The 19,240-nt window shown below is 38.1% G+C and overlaps 2 protein-coding genes across 6 annotated transcripts; one reads left to right on the top strand and one right to left on the bottom strand.

Annotated features, from left to right (window-relative positions):
- Positions 1 to 1,596: 1,596 nt before the first annotated feature.
- sart1 (spliceosome associated factor 1, recruiter of U4/U6.U5 tri-snRNP) lies at positions 1,597 to 9,562 on the top strand. Its single transcript, XM_060890295.1, has 20 exons — positions 1,597 to 2,160; positions 3,425 to 3,479; positions 3,562 to 3,617; positions 3,710 to 3,836; positions 3,947 to 4,052; positions 4,150 to 4,227; positions 4,428 to 4,527; positions 4,620 to 4,762; positions 5,181 to 5,387; positions 5,837 to 5,949; positions 6,383 to 6,519; positions 6,588 to 6,712; positions 6,955 to 7,122; positions 7,707 to 7,817; positions 7,931 to 8,018; positions 8,102 to 8,192; positions 8,300 to 8,435; positions 8,523 to 8,612; positions 8,778 to 8,899; positions 9,358 to 9,562. The coding sequence occupies exons 1-20, from the start codon at positions 1,893 to 1,895 to the stop codon at positions 9,374 to 9,376; spliced, it is 2,340 nt and encodes a 779-aa protein (XP_060746278.1). The 5' UTR covers positions 1,597 to 1,892; the 3' UTR covers positions 9,377 to 9,562.
- hif1al2 (hypoxia inducible factor 1 subunit alpha, like 2) lies at positions 9,293 to 18,652 on the bottom strand. Of its 5 annotated transcripts, none has more exons than XM_060890296.1 (15): positions 18,515 to 18,652; positions 18,357 to 18,425; positions 16,482 to 16,723; positions 16,270 to 16,397; positions 14,822 to 14,906; positions 14,633 to 14,709; positions 14,330 to 14,505; positions 14,120 to 14,226; positions 13,164 to 13,311; positions 12,660 to 12,823; positions 12,500 to 12,564; positions 11,444 to 11,637; positions 11,284 to 11,365; positions 11,136 to 11,196; positions 9,293 to 11,046 (listed from the first exon to the last, which is right to left on the bottom strand). In XM_060890296.1, exons 3-15 carry the CDS (start codon positions 16,720 to 16,722, stop codon positions 10,769 to 10,771), a joined length of 1,806 nt encoding a protein of 601 aa, XP_060746279.1. In that variant the 5' UTR covers position 16,723; positions 18,357 to 18,425; positions 18,515 to 18,652; the 3' UTR covers positions 9,293 to 10,768. The 5 variants fall into 5 exon arrangements, with proteins under 5 accessions (XP_060746279.1, XP_060746281.1, XP_060746282.1 ...); XM_060890298.1 differs by having other exon boundaries at positions 16,488 to 16,723; XM_060890299.1 differs by having other exon boundaries at positions 16,482 to 16,549.
- Positions 18,653 to 19,240: the final 588 nt, after the last annotated feature.

Raw genomic sequence — 19,240 nt, 5'->3', positions numbered from 1 at the left:
ACAGTGTTATAAACATGGGACCTCTTCCAGCCTTGTTTGTCACTGTTCCAGTTGTTTTAAACTTCTTAATGATTCCTCTGACTGTAGATACGGGCAAGTTAAGGCGATTGGCTATTTTCTTGTAGCCATTGCCTGACTTATGAAGGTAGACACACATCTTGCCTTACTTGAATGGTATGTTCTCTTGTCTTTGCCATGTTGACAAATGGGTAAGAGAATTAGGCCGCTGTGTCACGTCATATTTATACCCCAGGGAAACAGGACGTCATGAATTACTAATTAAAAGTTCCTAGATACCCTGACCAACTTTAGCAACTACAGAAAAATATATTTAAAAAAAAATCAGTTACATTTTTAAGAGGAATTGTTAGGGGTGCCAATTATATATATATTGAACACAAGTTAATAATAATTTAAAAAAAGTCCATGACTTAAAAAAAAAAGAATTATATATATATATATATATATATATATATATATATATATATATATATATATATATATATATATATATATATATAATTCTTTTTTTTTTAAGTCATGGACTTTTTTTAAATTATTATTAACTTGTGTTCAACCTTATATTTTTCACAATTTTTCTGTTAGAGATTATTCATTCATTCATCTTCTACCGCTTATCCGAACCACCTCGGGTCACGGGGAGCCTGTGCCTATCTCAGGCGTCATCGGGCATCAAGGCAGGATACACCCTGGACGGAGTGCCAACCCATCGCAGGGCACACACACTCTCATTCACTCACGCAATCACACACTAGGGACAATTTTCCAGAGATGCCAATCAACCTACCATGCATGTCTTTGGACCGGGGGAGGAAACCGGAGTACCCGGAGGAAACCCCCGAGGCACGGGGAGAACATGCAAACTCCACACACACAAGGTGGAGGTGGGAATCGAACCCCGACCCTGGAGGTGTGAGGCGAACGTGCTAACCACTAAGCCACCGTGCCCCCACTGTTAGAGATTATGCTTCTGCAAAAAAAAAAAAAAAAAAAAAAAAAAAAAAGAATTTATTTGACCGCTTTTAACACATCTTACACAGTGGTGCCAATAATTGTGGAGGGCACTGTATGTTTCAGGTAGTTCCAGCTACCTGAAATAAGTATAAGTTTGGGGTTGTTCCATCACTGTATAGTTTTCTGCTAGCTGTAAGTTAGTTAACAAGTTGAACAAGTATTAATGATTAAATATAGTTATTTTATAAAAAGTGGAGAGTGATGCGGTGAAAACTGACATGAAATAGAATAAAATTTTCTGATTTATTTGAAAAAAATTGAGTACGATCTTTGAGTTGGCCCTTTTACGATGACTCTATTAGTCGATGTTGATGTTAGCGCTTCTGATTTTTTTTTTTATAAATTGGAAAATCAATACTGGAGAGAATTAGTCCTAAAGACGTTTACAACCACAGTAGATAAATACTAGTAGATAAATTAAATGATGTAGAGTTTAAGATGTGTTGATTTGTGATCAAACGACAAATAAGTAAAATAAAATAAGTAAATATGGCGTCGATACACCTCCTTGTCACTAGGGGCCATTCACTATTGAGTAGATTTGACCCGGAAACAGTTACAAAGGTCAACGTTAGCCTACGACGAACGACTGGTGAACGATGTTTATTCTTGTGTAACTAAATTAGTTTGCTGAAAATGTTTCGTGCTTGTTAGTTAAGTATGAAATTGGTGCGTTAAGTGTAACGTATGTTAGTTTTAAAGTCTTATTTGATTCATGAATAAAGATTTTAAGTAGTTTAGCGATTCGTTAGTTAAGCCAGTTAGCTTTAGCCAGTTAGCTTTAGCCAGTTAGCATTAGCCTTAGCCTTATCTAGTACACAAACGTCGCCAGATAGAAATTCGTCCTATAGTTAGTTATGGGTTCGTCTAAAAAACACAAAGAAAAGGATAAAGACCGGGACCCGGAGGAGCGCCACAGGGAACACAAAAAACACCGACACAAGGACCGGGAAAGGGATAAAGATAAAGAGCGTGAGAAAGATAAAGAGAAAAGGAAGAGATCCCGCTCCCGGGACAGGAGCAGTCGGGCTGCCGAGAAAGAGAGCAGGAGCAAAGGGGAGAAGAGCAGCGCAGAGCCGCGGGTGAAGAAAGAGAAACTAGAGCCCAGCAATGAAGAGACCGAAGGTGAGGACATCTGGTGATGTCAAGTCGTGTCGACAAGATTTTATTGTCATTTCAACCATATATAGCTGCTGCAGTACACAGTGAAATGAGACAACGTTTCTCCAGGATCATGGTGCTACATAAAACAAAGACAGGGCTATAAGGTCTTAGTAAGTTAGTCCTAGATACATAAAGTGCATCCTGGTGAAAACAGAGCAGGACAAGACAGGACAGGACAGTGCAGGACAAGAGACAATCAAGACATTTACATTTTTTGACAGACGCCCTTATATCCAGAGTGACTTACATTATCTCGTTTTTTATACAGCTGAGCAATTGAGGGTTAAGGGCCTTGCTCAGGGTCCCAACAGTGGCAGCTTGGTGGACCTGGGATCAAACTCACAACTTTCCGATTGGTAGCCCAACACTTTAACCACTAGGCTACCACATACCACATGCACAGTGCAGGACAAAAAGACAAACAAGACAGTGCAGGAGAAAAGACAAACAAGACATTTACGTTTACAGAATTTTGTATATCTCATTTTTATACAGCTGAGCAACTGAGGGTTAAGGGCCTTGCTCAGGGGCGCAACAGTGGCAGCTTGGTGGACCTGGGATCAAACTCATAACCTTTCGATTGGTAGCCCAACACCTTAACCATTAGACTACCACATGCACTAGGCTACCACATGCACTAGGCTACCACATGCACAGTGCAGGACAAAAGACAAACAAGTCAGTACAGTTGATGTGTGTGTTGTGTTGTTTTGCTCATGTGCATTCCACACAAAAGTCAAGAAATATCACAGTTTCACATTATTAATAAAAAAAGATTTAGAGCTTAATATTAGTATTAATTATCTAATAAAATTATTTACATAATAGTGAGTGAAAATACTTTCACCTCTGTTTTTTCGTCTTGTGCTCCGTGCTCTCTAGTTTTGTGGTGTTCACTAAATACAAGCAGGTTGTAGGAAATTCTGTCGTAAATGTGTGTAGAACAGTAGCCATGTACGCGGCAGTGCTGTGCACATCTCCTGTGCTGAGCTGGTGTAGAATCAACCCTACTCGCAATATTGCTTTCCAGCACAAACACAGTTATCACTGTGTTTATCTGTTTATCCATCTGCCTTTATTTGGACTAAATACAACATTTATAAAAACGATGATAACAATACTACGTTCCCATTCATTACATTTTCTATCAATAAATCACTACAGCTCATACTGTGTGTGTGTGTGACAAATTAAATTAGAATTTGGAATTTGAAATGATTTGCAGATGCAGGACCGAAATCAGCAGCGGGTGACGCTTCACTCAGCATCGAAGAGACCAAGTATGTCACTAAAGTATCTTTTCTTGTACAGTCCTTTCTCGATCGCTTCACACATCTCATTCCTGTTGTCCCTCTTTTCCAGTAAGCTGAGAGCTAAACTGGGTCTGAAGCCCCTCGAGCTGAACGAGGCCAAAAAAGGTGAGAGAGACGCGAGCGTATTGACTTCACATTAACAAAGCTTTGTTTTTGAAACCGCAATTATTTTCATACACAACTTGCTAATTACTCAGAACTTGGTACCAAGGAGGATCCAAAGGTGGCTGAGGTGATCAACCCCGTACATATCAAACAACAGACAGAGATCAGAGAGAAGCTAGCTGCGCTTAAAGAGAAACGTCTGCTCAATCAGAAACTTGGGTAGGAATCTCACAATACAGAACTTAAACAAAATGCAAGAAAGAGCTTCTTTGAGTTGTAGTCTTTGAGTAGTGTGTAAGCATCCCGTAATTCTCTTCTCTGTTTTTCAGCAAAGTAAAGACGCTCGCCGATGACGATCCTTGGCTTGACGACGCTTCAGCATGGGTAGAGAAGAGTCGCAAACTTGCGAAGGAGAAGGAGATGGCAGAGAAGAGGGTACGGCAAAGGGCTTGCCATTTATACAGGGGATTTTTTTTTTCCTTTTTTGGTGCTACCTTGTGGCTCTTAATGTCTCTTAATTAATCTCTCATAGGCCAAGCTACTGGAAGAGATGGATGAAGAGTTTGGTGTCAGCAACCTGGTTGAAGAAGTGTTTGCACAAAGAAAAATGGTGAGGAAACAACCTTATCATTCATTCATTCATTCATCTTCTACCGCTTATCCGAACTACCTCGGGTCACGGGGAGCCTGTGCCTAACAACCTTATATCTATAAACTAAATTTCTATTGTAAACCGTTATTAACCGTTTTAATTAAACACAGAGGATGTGATTTGTGATGAGGTTCTTATTAGATGATGTTGTTTTTCAGGAGGCATACAGTTCAAAGGACCTTAAGGGTCTTGCTGTAGAGCACCAAATCGAATCCTTTAAGGAGGGAGAGACGGTTATTTTGACTCTAAAAGACAAAGGTGGGTGGGTGTTGGTTGGTTGGTTGATTGATTGATAAAGAAATGTGCTGAAGCATGCTCCTTCTCACGGTATACACGGTATCGCATTTCAGGTGTTCTGGAGGAGAAGGAGGACATGCTGGTGAACGTTAACATAGTGGACCGAGAGAAAGCAGAGAAGAACGTAGAGCTTAAGAAGAAGAAGCCTGAATACAAACCTTACAACGAGGAAGAGAGCGTGGACGACATGGTCACGGTCAGTTTTGCAGATCGTATTTACATGTATTTGTTCTTCCTGTGTTTCACAATTGCTGAAATGAAAGTACAATCAAGCAAAGTCAAGAGTGTTTTAAAAAAAAGAGAGAGAGAGATCGCAGATTTGGGCCAAGACGCGTCATGTGACGTCATCACGCAAACACCAAACTCCAAGTTCAAAATTGAGCATTTTTGGCTATAAGAATTACAAAAAATCCTGGTTGAGACTGAAGGTGATGTGATCAGGTTATAACCTTTCTGCATTGTATGTGGCCATTCCAGGATATCAGGTTTTTAGTTCAGACTGGGATTCATTGAACAAAAAGCATTTCGTAGCTCTACAGTGATGCATTGATTAATTCCCTTAGAGCTTAGGTTCTGTGATCTTAACACTTGTCCTATTTCCACCACGTCTACAGTTCAAGCCAAAGTCTATCCTGTCGAAGTACGACGAAGAGTTAGAGGGTGAGAAGAAGAAGAGCTTCCGTCTGAGCACAGGAGGCTTTGCTACAGGGGACAGAGAGCGCGAGCTGCAGGCCATCAGAGAGACGCTGCGGAATCAGGCCCAGTCTCTGGACATGCCTGCTCTCACCTTGGCCTCGGAGTACTACACCCCACAGGAGATAGTGAGTCAGCACGGGCTCACTTACAAGTGTGTGTGTGTGTGTGTGTGCGTGCTTTGATGACTGCTGCTGCAACGTGCTGCTTTTTAAAATAATAATATAAAGCATGCCGGGCCGAAACATGCTGTGACATTTTCATCGGCTGTCTTTTAATATCACAGTAAAGTTCCTTGTCTCAGTAATTTAGTATATAGAGTAGATTTTGGTAATTGTGTGTTCTATATTTTAGAACAGAGAGAAAACCTGAAATGGAACCAAAAGATTTTATAGACTATTCAGAATCACAGACTTTTCTGGACATCACCTGAGCTGCATTAGCATAAAGACTGTGATGGCTGACAGCAGGTGTGTCAGTGGAGTTAAGCTCCAAGCTGAACCTGTAAACATGTAAAGCTTGTGTCATGCGTGGAACTGGTTTAATACGAAAGCACACATGGTTCTTCTTCTTTCAGGTGGGTTTTAAGAAAACCAAACGGCGTGTAAAGAAAATCAGGAAGAAGGAGAAACCTGTCAAGACTGACGACCTCCTTATAGACGACACTCGTAGTACAGATTTCGGCTCCAGGTTACACATTCGATCTTCCTCATCCTCTTCTTCATCCTTCACCTACTTCTACTCATCCTTCCCATCCATCTTTTTATCTTCAACCTCCTTCCCATCCTCCTCTTCCTCTTTGTTTTTCTCATCTTCCTCATCCTTCCTCTCATCTTCCTTGTCATCCTTCTCATTATCCTTCTCATAATACTTCCCATCCTCCTCTTCCTTCTCACCTTTCCTTTCCATCTCATCCTTCTTCGCATCTTCCTTCTAATCCTTCACCTTCTCTTTCTAATCCTACCTATCCTCCTCATCTTCCTCCTCATCTTCCTTCTCTTCCTCCTCATCCTTCTTCTCATCTACCTTCTCATCCATTTCCTCATCCTCACTCAGCTCTTTTCGTGTGCATCGGTCTGTCTGACATCATTTCTGCTTCATCCTCTTCGACACTGTTGCTCAGGTCACGAGGTCGAGGCAGAAAGCAGGTAGAATGCGAAGAGATGGAAGAATGTTCAAAAGAAGGCAGCAGCAGTAAAGTAGACCTACTGCAGCAGTCTGACGACATCCGGACAGCTGACATGGATATCAGCGATGAAGGTCAGGAACGTTTACAAATCAGAGGTGGGGAAAAAACAGCATTGTTTTAAAATGTTTCATTCTTTCAGATGATTTTGTCCCTCCGGAGCCTGAGACCTTTGAGGAGGATGAGGCAGAGTTGGAGCTACAAAAACAACTAGAGAAACAGAGGAAGCTTAAACAGAAGCAGCTGCTGAAAGACTCTGGCCAAAAGGTCAGCATCTGCCTTTCATTTACCACAAAACTATATGAATTATAGATTTAAAATGAATCATTTATTGAAAGATGAGTTAACGTTATCGAGGAAGAAGTACAGACCAAAAGATTTTAATAAACATTTTAGGGTCTACAAAATAGTTTTGGGAGGTAAATAGTTTTGCTTCACATAATGACAGATCTTTTCTGTGGAACCCAAGAAGAATCTACTTCCTTTTAATCAATGTAAATCAATCCCAGGTTATGGAACAACTGCAAGTGATGGAGAATGTTGGAGAAGACGGCGCCGATGACGTAGACAAGAAAAACAACATCGTCTTTAACGCCACGTCCGAGTTCTGCCGCACGCTGGGAGACATTCCTACCTACGGCCTGTCAGGGAACCGAGAGGACCAGGAGGACCTCATGGTAACACTCTAGATATGATTTATTGTTAAGCCAACATTTGACTCGATTGTTCCTGGATGTGGGTTGAAATAAAAAGTGCTATTGTGACCGACTGAGCGGAGAGGATGAGATGGGGAGCGAAAGTTTGTGCCCTCTCTTGGGAGCATTGTGGTTTCACTATGTGACTATTGGGTGTGTAAGAGCGAGAGGTGAAACGTTGTTCTATATATTTTTTATCTTGCCTGTAATTCTACAAAGAAGCAGAAGTTGCAGCACAAAGCATTTTGTTATTTGAAGTAATTTAATAAAGATGAATCATCTTCAGTCTTAATAAGACATGAACTGAGAAGTACTGATGCAAAAAAAAAAAAAAAACACTACATCCATTGACAAACTTTTTTGTCTGAAAAAGGGAACTTTGCTCTGTACAGAATCATGTCCTCACCTATGGGATGCACTACACATCTAGTCTTAAACTGTAGTATTAGTTCAAAAAATGAACTAAGAGCTGGAAACGTAAACCAAAACGGCCCCCATTTCCTTTGGGGTTCATTGTGTCATTGCTGATGTACATAAATAGCTTTAATGTGATGGGGTTTGTGCAGGACTTCGAGCAGGAGGAAGAGCGAGATGGAGCTGGAGGCTCCGATTCAGACATGGACGATAAAGTGGGCTGGAGCACCGTCAACCTGGACGAGGAGCAGAAGCAAACGGACGTGAGTCAAAATATCCCAAAGCTAACCTCAGTTTGTTCTGTTGTGTCTGTTCTGAATAACCGAGACATTAAAGATTCCTGTCTTAAATTATAGTATTTATTTTCTTTTAATAGTTTGCTACTGCATCGACCACCATTCTGGATGAAGAGCCCATCGTTAACTCTGGCCTCGCGGCTGCTTTGCTGCTCTGCAAGAACAAAGGTAAGAGCTGAGCCTGACAACGTTCTGCCCAGATTAATTCATGTCATCTTACTGTTAATTTATTAAACACTTTTTATGCACAGGGCTGCTGGAAACACAAATGCAGAAGGTGGCTCGTGTGCGTGCTCCTAAAGGAGCTCTGCCAAATGATAACTACTGCATCGAAGATAAGATGTGAGCAAAAGCTGATAAATATATTATGCTCCATATACTTCCATGTATTTGTTGATGTCTCATTCTTTCCTTTTTTTTTTTTTTACAATTCTCTGTCCTCGGTTCAGGGCCATTGATGACAAATACAGCAGGAGAGAGGAATACAGAGGCTTCACTCAGGAATTCAAAGAGAAAGAGAGCTATAAGCCTGATGTTAAGATCGAATACGTGGATGAGTCTGGGCGAAAGCTTACCCCTAAGGAGGTCTGTGTGTACAGTTATTGCACAGTTTGCTAGAACAAATGGCACAATTATTATACATAATGCGCTTATTGTTCTTTCTCCATCTAGGCATTCAGACAGCTATCCCATCGTTTCCATGGCAAAGGATCTGGAAAGATGAAGACTGAGAAAAGAATGAAAAAACTGGAGGAGGAGGCGGTACGTCCTTTCAGCCACCTACCAAGCAGTTTGGGCTTAAATCTGTTATATGTATTGCCATAACTGAATCTTGATTGCAGAAGAAATAGATAGAATTCAGGGTAGTTTGTTATTTGTGCTGTGATTTATGCACACCGACTGATATTTGAAGTTCTCACCCTACAGTTGCTGAAAAAGATGAGCAGCAGCGACACGCCGCTTGGTACCGTAGCTCTGCTGCAGGAGAAACAGAAGTCCCAGAAAACTCCTTACATAGTCCTCAGTGGTAGTGGGAAGAGCATGAATGTGTAAGTCTTGGGTTTAGGTAGTTAATTCGGTCTATACATACATTCATACTTGTATATGTACAGTACGTGGGATGTGGTAACCTAGTGTTTAAGGTTTTGGACTACTGATCAGAAGGTCATGAGTTTGAATCCCAGGTTTGCTGGGCCCCCTAGCAAGGCCCTTAACTTTCAGTTGTAAGTCGTTCCGGATAAGGACGTCTTGGGGTAGAGTTGGGCTGACAAACACTTTGCAAAACCAGATGTTCAGTAATTCATACTGATGCACGAACACTTACAGGTGTATCTCATAAAACGGGCAAAAATTTCACCAACAATCCAAGATTTGAGTGCATACTATCTTCTCTATATTGTCATTCATTTCATTATTACAGATGAAATAATACACCCACACAATTTAATATTTATTTATATCTTTATTATTTTTATGACAATTTTATTTTTTTCCTTTCCCCCCACAGGAATACCATCACCAAGTAAAAGCAAGTATGATCAACATATTCTTGTACAGTGGATCATAATCCCTTCAGCAAATCAAATCAAGTAGTCATGACGTGTGTGTGTGTGTGTGTGTGTATACACAGACATTGTTCTATGTTTAAATTTCGTGTTTTAAAAATGTCTCCATGTCTAATTTTTTTCCTATTAAAAGCTGTTTGCTTTAAACTGGACTTCATAGACTTTTATTGTTCCTGTTTTCACTTTTATAAAGTTTAAATAACTGAATGTATGATGTGTCGAGTCGGATTTTCTGGGACGTTTAACCATAAGTTATTGGAATGAAACATACTGAACTATAAGCTCTGGGGGAACAAATTGAATAGCTTCAGTGTTTATTGTATCAATAAATATATTCTGTTAAAACATACTTCATATATTAAGACTTATTAGTTTTAAATGCTATAATTTGTTTGACACATTACTTAGAAGGATTACTTGAGAGATTATTATAGCTAGCAGCACTAATGAATTTATTGGTGTATTCTGAGCGATTTGGATGGAATATTTTTTGAACGAATGCTGGGTGTTCTGTTCTTGTGGAATATTCTCCGTCGATGGGTAAAAACAACTCGGTTCTGAGAAATACACTAATATACGACATTAAAAACTAACTGTTACCTAAAGCTAATATATGGCAAACTTTTCACTAGACTGGTTAAGCAAAACAGAACAAATATGAATTTCATAAAATACAGCATGTATGGGTTGATTACACAAATTCAGTGCAATGTTTAGCCCTTGAAATGTTTTTCCCCTTGAAACGTTTTTTAATTCCTAGCATAGAATTAGCTAATATACAAAATGTGATTAGTTAGCATAAGAACATCAAGGACATTCTGATGATTTGTTCTTCAGTGATTTAACTTCAATATGTCAGTGTCGCAATTCCCAAAAAAGAACGAAAGGATTTTATTTTTCTTCCCATAATCTTCAGGAAATTCCCACTTCCTGTTGAATGTTCCTGTTGACATGGGGAATATTCCAGCTAAATCACGGTTGAATGTGTTCATGTAATGGAGTTGTATGTGCTTCATTTCCTATAATGTAAGCACTATATCCTATAACTCATAGAGGATAAGAAGAAATCACACACTATTGTAATTAGAAAACTAATCTCAAGATAAAGTGTAATTATAATGGGCTGGGACAGGCAGAAAAAAAAATCAAGCGTTATAGATACGGGTATTAGAAATGTTGTAAGTTGTATGTATGAATTCTGTTTTAAATTTAAATCCGGATTTATTAATGGAATATTAAGCAAGACACAAATTGCACTTCAATTGTGGAATTACCCTTAATGTAACTGTAATGTTGAAATGTAACACCTCTGGCTCTAAACACATTAATTTTTGACAATTCGAAAGGCCTTCTTTAGTACCAGGACACTCCTGAAGCAACCTGATCCAGAACATTGGTGAGTTCAGTCCCTTGCAGCAAATGTGAAGTGGGACCAAGAGGCGCGTTCACTTCACATTCCCACCTGCTCAGTACAGGCAAGTTAACTAAAACAGAGGGTTTTTTTTCCTCTGTGTTGTGGTTGTTATGTTGTGATGAAGATCCCGGACAACACCATGACAACCCGGCGTATTTGTAGGCCAAATGCACCGTCTCTGCGTAACTCTGGCTGTAAGTCCAGACTGTTCTTCCGTCTGATAGCATAAAGGAAAGATGTTTATATTTTAGAAATTAAAGACAACAATTTGTAGTTTCTGTACTGTTGGTTGAATATTTGTCTTACCAAAGTTTTCTGAGAAAGTTTTAGTCGGATGTTGAGATGAACAGTCTATCCGGTGATTGGTCTTTTTTTCAGGAATGAAGTCGGAAAATGATTCAATTATTCAATAAGATTTATTCAGATTACATTCCAAATCATGATATATTATTACCTGTTGTTTTGTGTTCATTATGTGTGTGCTGTCATGCCACTGGCTTGGTGAAATAAGCGTAGAGTTCTTGTTCATGTTCCGCCTGCGTGGAAAGAAAATCGGAACTCAGTGATGGAAAAGAAGAGGATAAATCCTACACATTTCAAGCAGACATACATACCTGTGGAAACAGACTGCTTCTGAATCTGTGGGCAGTTTTTGTTCCAGAGTTAAACATGTCTCCCTGAGAGAGGGCAGGTTTCTCTTTAATACCGAATCATTTCCTACTCCATCTAAAATAGGAGTTAAATGGAAGTCCTCCTCATGTGTAGGGATGTATGGGGCTAGACTATCCAAATCCAGCTCACACATGTCCTAAAAAAATGCGAGTGCATTATTTTCACTCAATGTAAGCACATCTGTATATGATAAATTGTTTAAATGCTGCATTTTCCCTCAATGCAGACTAAAAGAGTCTCCCCACACCACTTAAAGCTGAAACAACTCTTCTGTTAGAACAATAGAACATAATGAATGAATGAAAATTAAGCCACGGCCAAATTTTACCATTGTGAGAGGTTTGCGTACTGCTTGGTCTTTGCTATCAAGGTGAAGGGGCTCTAGAGCTAATAAAAAAAATGTTATAGCCAAAGACTGTTATGTTTTGTCTAGATGTATTTGGATAAATGAAACAATCACCTAATTTACTATCCATAAAAATAAGGTTGTGTATCAAATAAGGTTGTGTAAATGAGGAATTTACAGAAAACTGCATCTTCTTGCATCTCATAATTAGCAAACATATTTTCACTCTATTTCGGAAGCAGATTTAAATTTTAAAAGCCATTGAATTCTTGATTTAGACACCGCCGGGTTCATATTAAAGTCATTTAAAAAGCACAGCCGATAGTTTTGAATGAATCTAAACTCAAAGTAGTTTTATCTCAGCAATAAGATGTTCACATTTTAAATTCCTGCTCAAAAATCAAGTATCTACAGTATGAATATTCAAAGTTTGAGTATTTAAAGAAGTGTTCACAAACTAACATTGACTAATTCAGTTCTCAGATTCAAATTCAATTAAAAGAGGCGAAAGATATTGCAATGTCAGTTCATTCCAGACATGATTAAAAATATACTATCTTTTAAAATGAAAAAGATTCCATGTAGCTGTCACATTCTCTTTGTACTGTATGACGTCTAAAGCCCATAATGTTATTGTTGTACATATACTCACGTTGGAATGTGACCCATACAAAGCAGTCCTGCACAAAATCTCAGTACAACTGTTGGATGGTTCGCCTGGAAAAAGAAACGGATCGACAGTGAATCTTTTTTTTTTTTTTAAAAAAACCCTGAAGCTGATTGATGAAATCTGATCATGTTTGAGGTTTCACCTCTCTCAGAAGGAAAGTCCACAAAGCTGGAGTCCTCGTCAGTGGTTGTAGATGTTGCCTGATTGGTCTCATTACGTGTCATTGTAGTGTATGGTACATGGAAGGCATTCATCAGGGATTTTTTCTGCTCCAATGAAAACACCACATTTGGGTGCTCTACTCCACTGAAGATAAAGACAAACCGAGGGAGATTACTTGATTTAATAGCCTATACAATGGCTAATTAGTAATCCGATGTGGATGCAATATATGTGTATTAGGTGGTTCGGGAAAACCCAGTGGATGTAGCTATGGCTGAAATTGTAATAATGTCAAATATTCTCCCTTTTTACTTATGTGAGGTAACCAGAAATGTGATTAAGAAATGTGAAAAAAGAAAAGCATATTTCACTCATCTACAGTAGTTTTCAGAACGTATTAGTCAAAAATACACCAATTCACAATAGTGAACGATTTTCCCAGGCCGTCACACAAATAGCTACAAGTTTGTATTGAAAGTCAGACCTTATAATATAGTTGATGCATACAATTTTCTCTGGCTTCCCCGTGTGAACGTTGTACACCACCGCAGCATCCGTCTCTACCCAAACGTAGCCACCGTGCTTCTGTAGGAGCCGATATTTCCCAGTGTACACCTGGCCTTTTGAGAACACTGTCCAATACAGTTAAACACCTTCAATTCAAACTGTCCACCAATTATAAAACCACCACTTTTTAAGCACAGACAAATCACGTATCAAAACACTTAAAATGCTGGAAAAACTGAATAAAGGATAACATTAGACACAATAAAAAAACAAAACATATTAGCAAATGATGACAAATCCTGAATAATATCCAGAAATCTGATGTTTCATAATGGGATTATTATAAAAATCTTAGAATATGAAACCTATTTCTAGACATTCATTCATTCATTTTCTACCGCTTATCCGAACTACCTCGGGTCACGGGGAGCCTGTGCCTATCTCAGGCGTCATTGGGCATCAAGGCAGGATACACCCTGGACGGAGTGCCAACCCATCGCAGGGCACACACACACACACACTCTCATTCACTCACACAATCACACACTACAGACAATTTTCCAGAGATGCCAATCAACCTACCATGCATGTCTTTGGACCGGGGGAGGAAACCGGAGTACCCGGAGGAAACCCCCGAGGCACGGGGAGAACATGCAAACTCCACACACACAAGGTGGAGGCGGGAATCGAACCCCGACCCTGGAGGTGTGAGGCGAACGTGCTAACCACTAAGCCACCGTGCCCCCCCATTTCTAGACATTTTTAATTCCTAATTAAGACCTAATTCTTATTCTATTGGCAGACAATGTGGCACATTTCATGTAGAAAGGAGTCAACATTCCTGCCAATACAACTTTCAAGCTTAAGGTTAATGTATTAAAGCTAAAATCCTCCCGACATTTCCATTTGCTGTGTATATTCATCAATACTCACAGCAGAGGTGTGCATTGAAGACATGCTGACAATCAGATGGATGATAGTACTGGTACACAGACTGACCATACAGCTCAACGTCACTAAAGCCAGTCAACTCCAAGACCCTATACGTGAAACACCAAAGAAGCACCATGAACGAGAAACAACTCGATTAAGTAATTGTAAAGATGAACAAACTTTTGGTTTATTAGTTCTTATAAGTTCTACCCAGAGTGACAGTATGTGAACTTCATGTCCAACTCATGGATGCTCAGGAATGTTTTGAAATTTAGATGAGCCTCCATCTCAATGACTTCTTGCACAGGTAATGATCTGCACAGTAGAAGCAGATAGCTGGATCCTGGAATAGAAGATGATGTTTTGTTTCCAGTGCAGTAAATCACCTGTGGACCAAAAAGACAGGTCAGATAATAACAAGCAAGTAGCGAAGAAAGCAATTTCTTCATTTTGCTGTCAGGAAAATTAGCAGTATTTACCTTTTGGATCTAATAGGCAGGGAAAGAGGGTTACCTGCCAGGGAGTCAGCATGTTTTTGACTGCACCTTTGATTCGGAAGAAAACCTCACACTTCTGCTGGCCTTCACTCCCTCAAGTTATAGAACGATTATAGTTGCATTACTAACATGAAGTGCAACTTAATTTGTCTATTCTTTCATTTTATATCAGATGGTAAAGAGAAAGACTTAATAGCATGCTTACCTATTATCCTTGTAAGAATCTCTTTCATCTCCTTGTGATCGGAGGGATGAATGAAATCGAACAAACTCCGGCCAATCAAATCCATCTGAAATGAAGAAATAAACCATCTCTAAAATAATGTGATAAAATCAAGCCACAAAATTAAACGGAACATCAGTTGATCTAAATTTAACATCAGAAACATCAGGTACACCTACCATGTAAACTCTCTTTATAACCGTTTCTAACTGTAGCCCATATTTTGCAGCACATAATTCCTCAGCAGCCTTCTACCATTATTCTGTGTGAAGGAACCACCACAAAGGAGCACAGCTGATCAGATATGTTTGGGTGGTGGACCAACCTTAGTACAGCTGTGACACTGACATGGTATTGGGTGTGATGTTAGTAGACGTTTATCAGGTGCTACAGCATTGCTGTTTCTTTCTGTGGGAAAATCTAACTTGGTCTCACCAACTAGCAGCTGTCAAAACACATGGCTAATCTGGACAAATCGCTAGCCAATTTATGCATCTTGCATATTACTTAAATAGTAAATATTTGAGATATTAATGGTATTACTATTTTTTTTAATGACTTGTCTAAAATGCTGCAATATAAGTAATTCTGCCAGCAACTGTTCCTACCAGCAAACAAAGATGGTCTATGAGTTGAGTTGATATGGACTGTTTTTTGGTGGCTGGTCAGCCTTAGTTTTATTTTTTTCTAGCAAGACAGAAATTTTTTTTTTTTTTTTTTGCAAGAAAGAGTTTTTAAAGAACTCTGTGTCACGGGTTTTTTTCTAACAAAAAAATATTTAGCCAGCAGCAGTCTCAAACACCAACCCCTAAAGAAGAGCTGGATGATGATGAGAAAAAGATGAGCTATACTCTCTAAGGGTAGAGACTGACAGAGTTGTAAATTGCAGTCGTACATAGTGTTTACAGCCCCCAGCATTTCTAGGGTGTCGGAAAAGGTCAATAATATTCTGTAGTATGTCGATCTGAAAATGTTGAGCAAACTCCACATCATACCACAGCTGAGAAAATATATAAGGCTCAATATGTATTTATGTTGGACAACATGTAGGGTATATCTTGTAAATAGTAAATAGAAAATGAAGTCTATGTAGTAATGGTAAACAATGAGTTTATATGACTAGGTAAAGTATATTAAATTTTCAGCTGTGCATTTTGGTGAGCCTGTGTATTGAAAACCGACTGTAGCCTTAGATTTCTATTAAAGTTGTTCAAAGTCACTTTTCTATCTCATATTTGAGGTGAACATGATGCTGAATCTTTTGACCTGTATCTATATGGGCTTTATGCATTGCGCCACTGACACATTGGATGAATGTTAATGAAAACAAGTGTTCCAAAGTTTCACTTGTGTGAATGGTAAAAAAAAGAAAAATCAGAGATCTTCATTTATAATGACATTGTAATATAATGCTTTTAAGCTTATTTTACCTGTTTGATTCCTATATGAGAGACAACATCCTTTGTGATGAAGATAATCTTGCCACATAATGACATTAAGAGCAGAAATCCTTCAAGTGTATCTAGAAACCACTTCTCAATTTCGTCTGGCAGCTCCTCTGCAAAACATTTGGAATTGTTAAGTTCTGACTTCTTCAAAGTGGTTATGTTGATTAAAAAAAAAACACCTACTCTACACTTACCCTTACTTTCTGAAACAGGATGCATCATAGCTTCTACTGCAGTGGAGTCAGAAATCCCCAGCAAAGCTCTGAGGTGCAGGTAGGAGATTGTGATTCTAATGACAGAGGCTTTATCCAGCTGATCTGCCTCATATGGGGCAAGAGGTAGCAGAGATGCTAACTCTCTGAACAGTTGGCTTTCTTTCTCCCGTCTGCTTTGAGCTGCCGCACGAGAACGGGCCTTTCTACACTCTAAGCACATTCTAAAAGAGAAAATCTTCAAAGCTCAGGACAGCTGTGACAAAACCATGAACACTTTTATAAAAAATGTAAACATTTTTCCAATTTTCTCCCCAATGTGGTCACTTGTCAGAGCTTTTTTGACGTTATTTATCAACATTGAAACATGAAGGCTACCGTCTTCCACATATATGAGCTCACAGAAGCATGCGACTGGCTACTGCTACTACTACTACAACTATGATTGACAGTGGCTAGTAATGCCATTTCCCAATTTTTATTCCATGGCTCCTGGCTTTAGCACTGCATCAGGATTCAGACGCTTTCTTGTTTCTAAACTGTCCATCTTCACATATTAGGCTAAAGTTGGCGTTATGTATCTTTGAGTTATTGGTATTTTCATTGAATCTGTTCAGTTCCAGTGACCAGTCAATTCATCAATAACTAAAAATATTATGGATTATGATTTCCAACACTATAACAAAGTAAAAAAATCTCCTGGTTATTCGTCCTGCAGTCCTTTGGACAAAATTCTGAGAGACACTGCTCTATTACATTAACAAATATAATAAAGTCATCATACAGTCACAGAGAATACACATGCTATTGAAGGTCTAACATATACAGATATGTTTTTCTGAACTACTGGAGAATTTTAGGTTGAGAATCAAGGCAATAAGGTTCATTTTGCGTGCGAGTGCTTGCTTTGGGACGTCAGAGTTGGGCCACTTTATCTTATCATTTCCCACATTGGGGACCTGTATGCCTTGATAACAGCGTAAAGCCTCATAGAAAGTGTAGCTTCGGGGGGGGGGTGTCTACACTCTAATAAGTAAATAATATCATTTTTCAATATTAATTAAGTATTCCAATAGTGTTCGCTACTTACATTCAGATAACCAGAAGCAATCCATGTTTGAATGTATTAATTTGCCTATAGAAAAACTGGACTTGTATTATGAATTTATTGGGGGAAAAATTAACAGCCAACTTACAGTAGGGGTGATAAGGAACACCGCCAACCAAATAATATCTGATTTTATACAATTTAATCAGTGCTAAAAAGTGCTTCAGTAATTATATTTTGTCTAATTTTAGGAGATTTTAGATTTATAACTGAGAATGATTTTAAACAATATTTGTATTCTAGTGTTTCCATGAAAAGATTCATTTATTAAAAAGGTTGCATTACATTTTATTTATTTGTTTGTTTGTTTGTTTGTTTGTTTGTTTATCTATCTATCTATCTATTTGTTTGTTTGTTTGTTTATTTATTATTATAATTATATAATTTTTATTTAGCTTTTTATATCACACTTAATATTACACACATACTAGTACTTATTACAAATGATTTAACTGTATTCTTAAATATGTGCGTTACTTTACTGATTAAATATATTTAAAATAAGTCAACGTCCTTTAGTATGGCTACAATAACCAATGATCTTTTTCTAATAAAGCTTTATTAATCTTAATAAGAACTTCTAAAATGAAACAAAAAAAAGAATTTGAACTGGTTAAAATTCAAACAATTCGAATGAATATTGTATTTCTTAAAACTTGAAATACACTTGATTTGTTGTCACTTTTTTTCATTTTCATTTCATTTCACTTCTATTCGTAACGCAAATGTTGTCAAAAATCTTCACTTACTTTCACTTAAGTAGATTTTGTTTGATATGAATGTTTGAAATTCCTTCAACATTTTAATGGCCCACAGTTCTGAAAGTTTAACCGCAAAAACTTTATGAACAAGTTAGTTATCTTTGTATATATTTTTTATCTTTGTATATATCTTTGTAAATATTTACCTCAGCCTCTTCTGTTTATTGACTTTCTGTGCCTGTATTTCCTTGCAAGTGATCAGGAAAATCCCTCAGAACTGCTGCATGATGCGTCATTACATTATGACTTCCTGAAGTGTAAGAACATAAATGACTTCAGATGGAAGTCCAGTGATATGGTTAACCAAATAAGTTTGTGTTAACACCCATTTCTGTCAGGGTCTTAGAGCTCCTCCCTTATAGACTGTTGTACTGAGACATTCGTAGGAAAAAAACAAAAACAAACACAAACAAACAAACAAACAAATAAATAAATAAATGTTTGTTTATTTATTTATTTATTTATATTGTAAATAAATTAACACACTGTTAATAACTGTTTAAAATTAAGACAGCAATTTAAGCCAAATTGCCATTGGATTCTTTGACATGTGGCACATTTGTATAAGGTTGCACAGCACACTAGAGGCTAACAGCTACTAAAAGCAGATCAGGTTAACTAACTATAACTAGCTATGAGTACAATGTGGCCCAAATGTGGGTAGTTTCTTAAAATTTTTAACCTCCTTCATAGCATGTCCAGTCATCAAATTCAATTAAAAATTGTTTAGCTTTTGTCTTATCATCTGTTTTATCATCTTATCATTATAAGGTGGATTATTAACATCGACTAGCCAAATTAGCTTGTTTGTTGCAGTAAGCTGATCACTGGTGTACCCTGTATGAGCTGTGGGGTATGACATTTTAATATAA

Source organism: Tachysurus vachellii, chromosome 17 (assembly GCF_030014155.1).
Source record: "Tachysurus vachellii isolate PV-2020 chromosome 17, HZAU_Pvac_v1, whole genome shotgun sequence".
NCBI lineage: Eukaryota > Metazoa > Chordata > Actinopteri > Siluriformes > Bagridae > Tachysurus > Tachysurus vachellii.
Note: the sequence above shows the minus strand (reverse complement) of the source record. Positions and strands in the feature narration are given on the sequence as shown.

Coding starts and splice junctions, on each gene's coding strand:
- sart1 (XM_060890295.1), top strand. CDS start 1,893: ATGGGTTCGTCTAAAAAACACAAAGAAAAGGATAAAGACCGGGACCCG. Junction 4,528..4,619: donor TTTGACTCTAAAAGACAAAG/GTGGGTGGGTGT, acceptor ATCGCATTTCAG/GTGTTCTGGAGGAGAAGGAG. Junction 8,193..8,299: donor TACTGCATCGAAGATAAGAT/GTGAGCAAAAGC, acceptor TCCTCGGTTCAG/GGCCATTGATGACAAATACA.
- hif1al2 (XM_060890296.1), bottom strand. CDS start 16,722: ATGTGCTTAGAGTGTAGAAAGGCCCGTTCTCGTGCGGCAGCTCAAAGC. Junction 12,824..13,163: donor TGCATCAACTATATTATAAG/GTCTGACTTTCA, acceptor CTTTATCTTCAG/TGGAGTAGAGCACCCAAATG. Junction 11,366..11,443: donor GAAGCAGTCTGTTTCCACAG/GTATGTATGTCT, acceptor CTTTCCACGCAG/GCGGAACATGAACAAGAACT.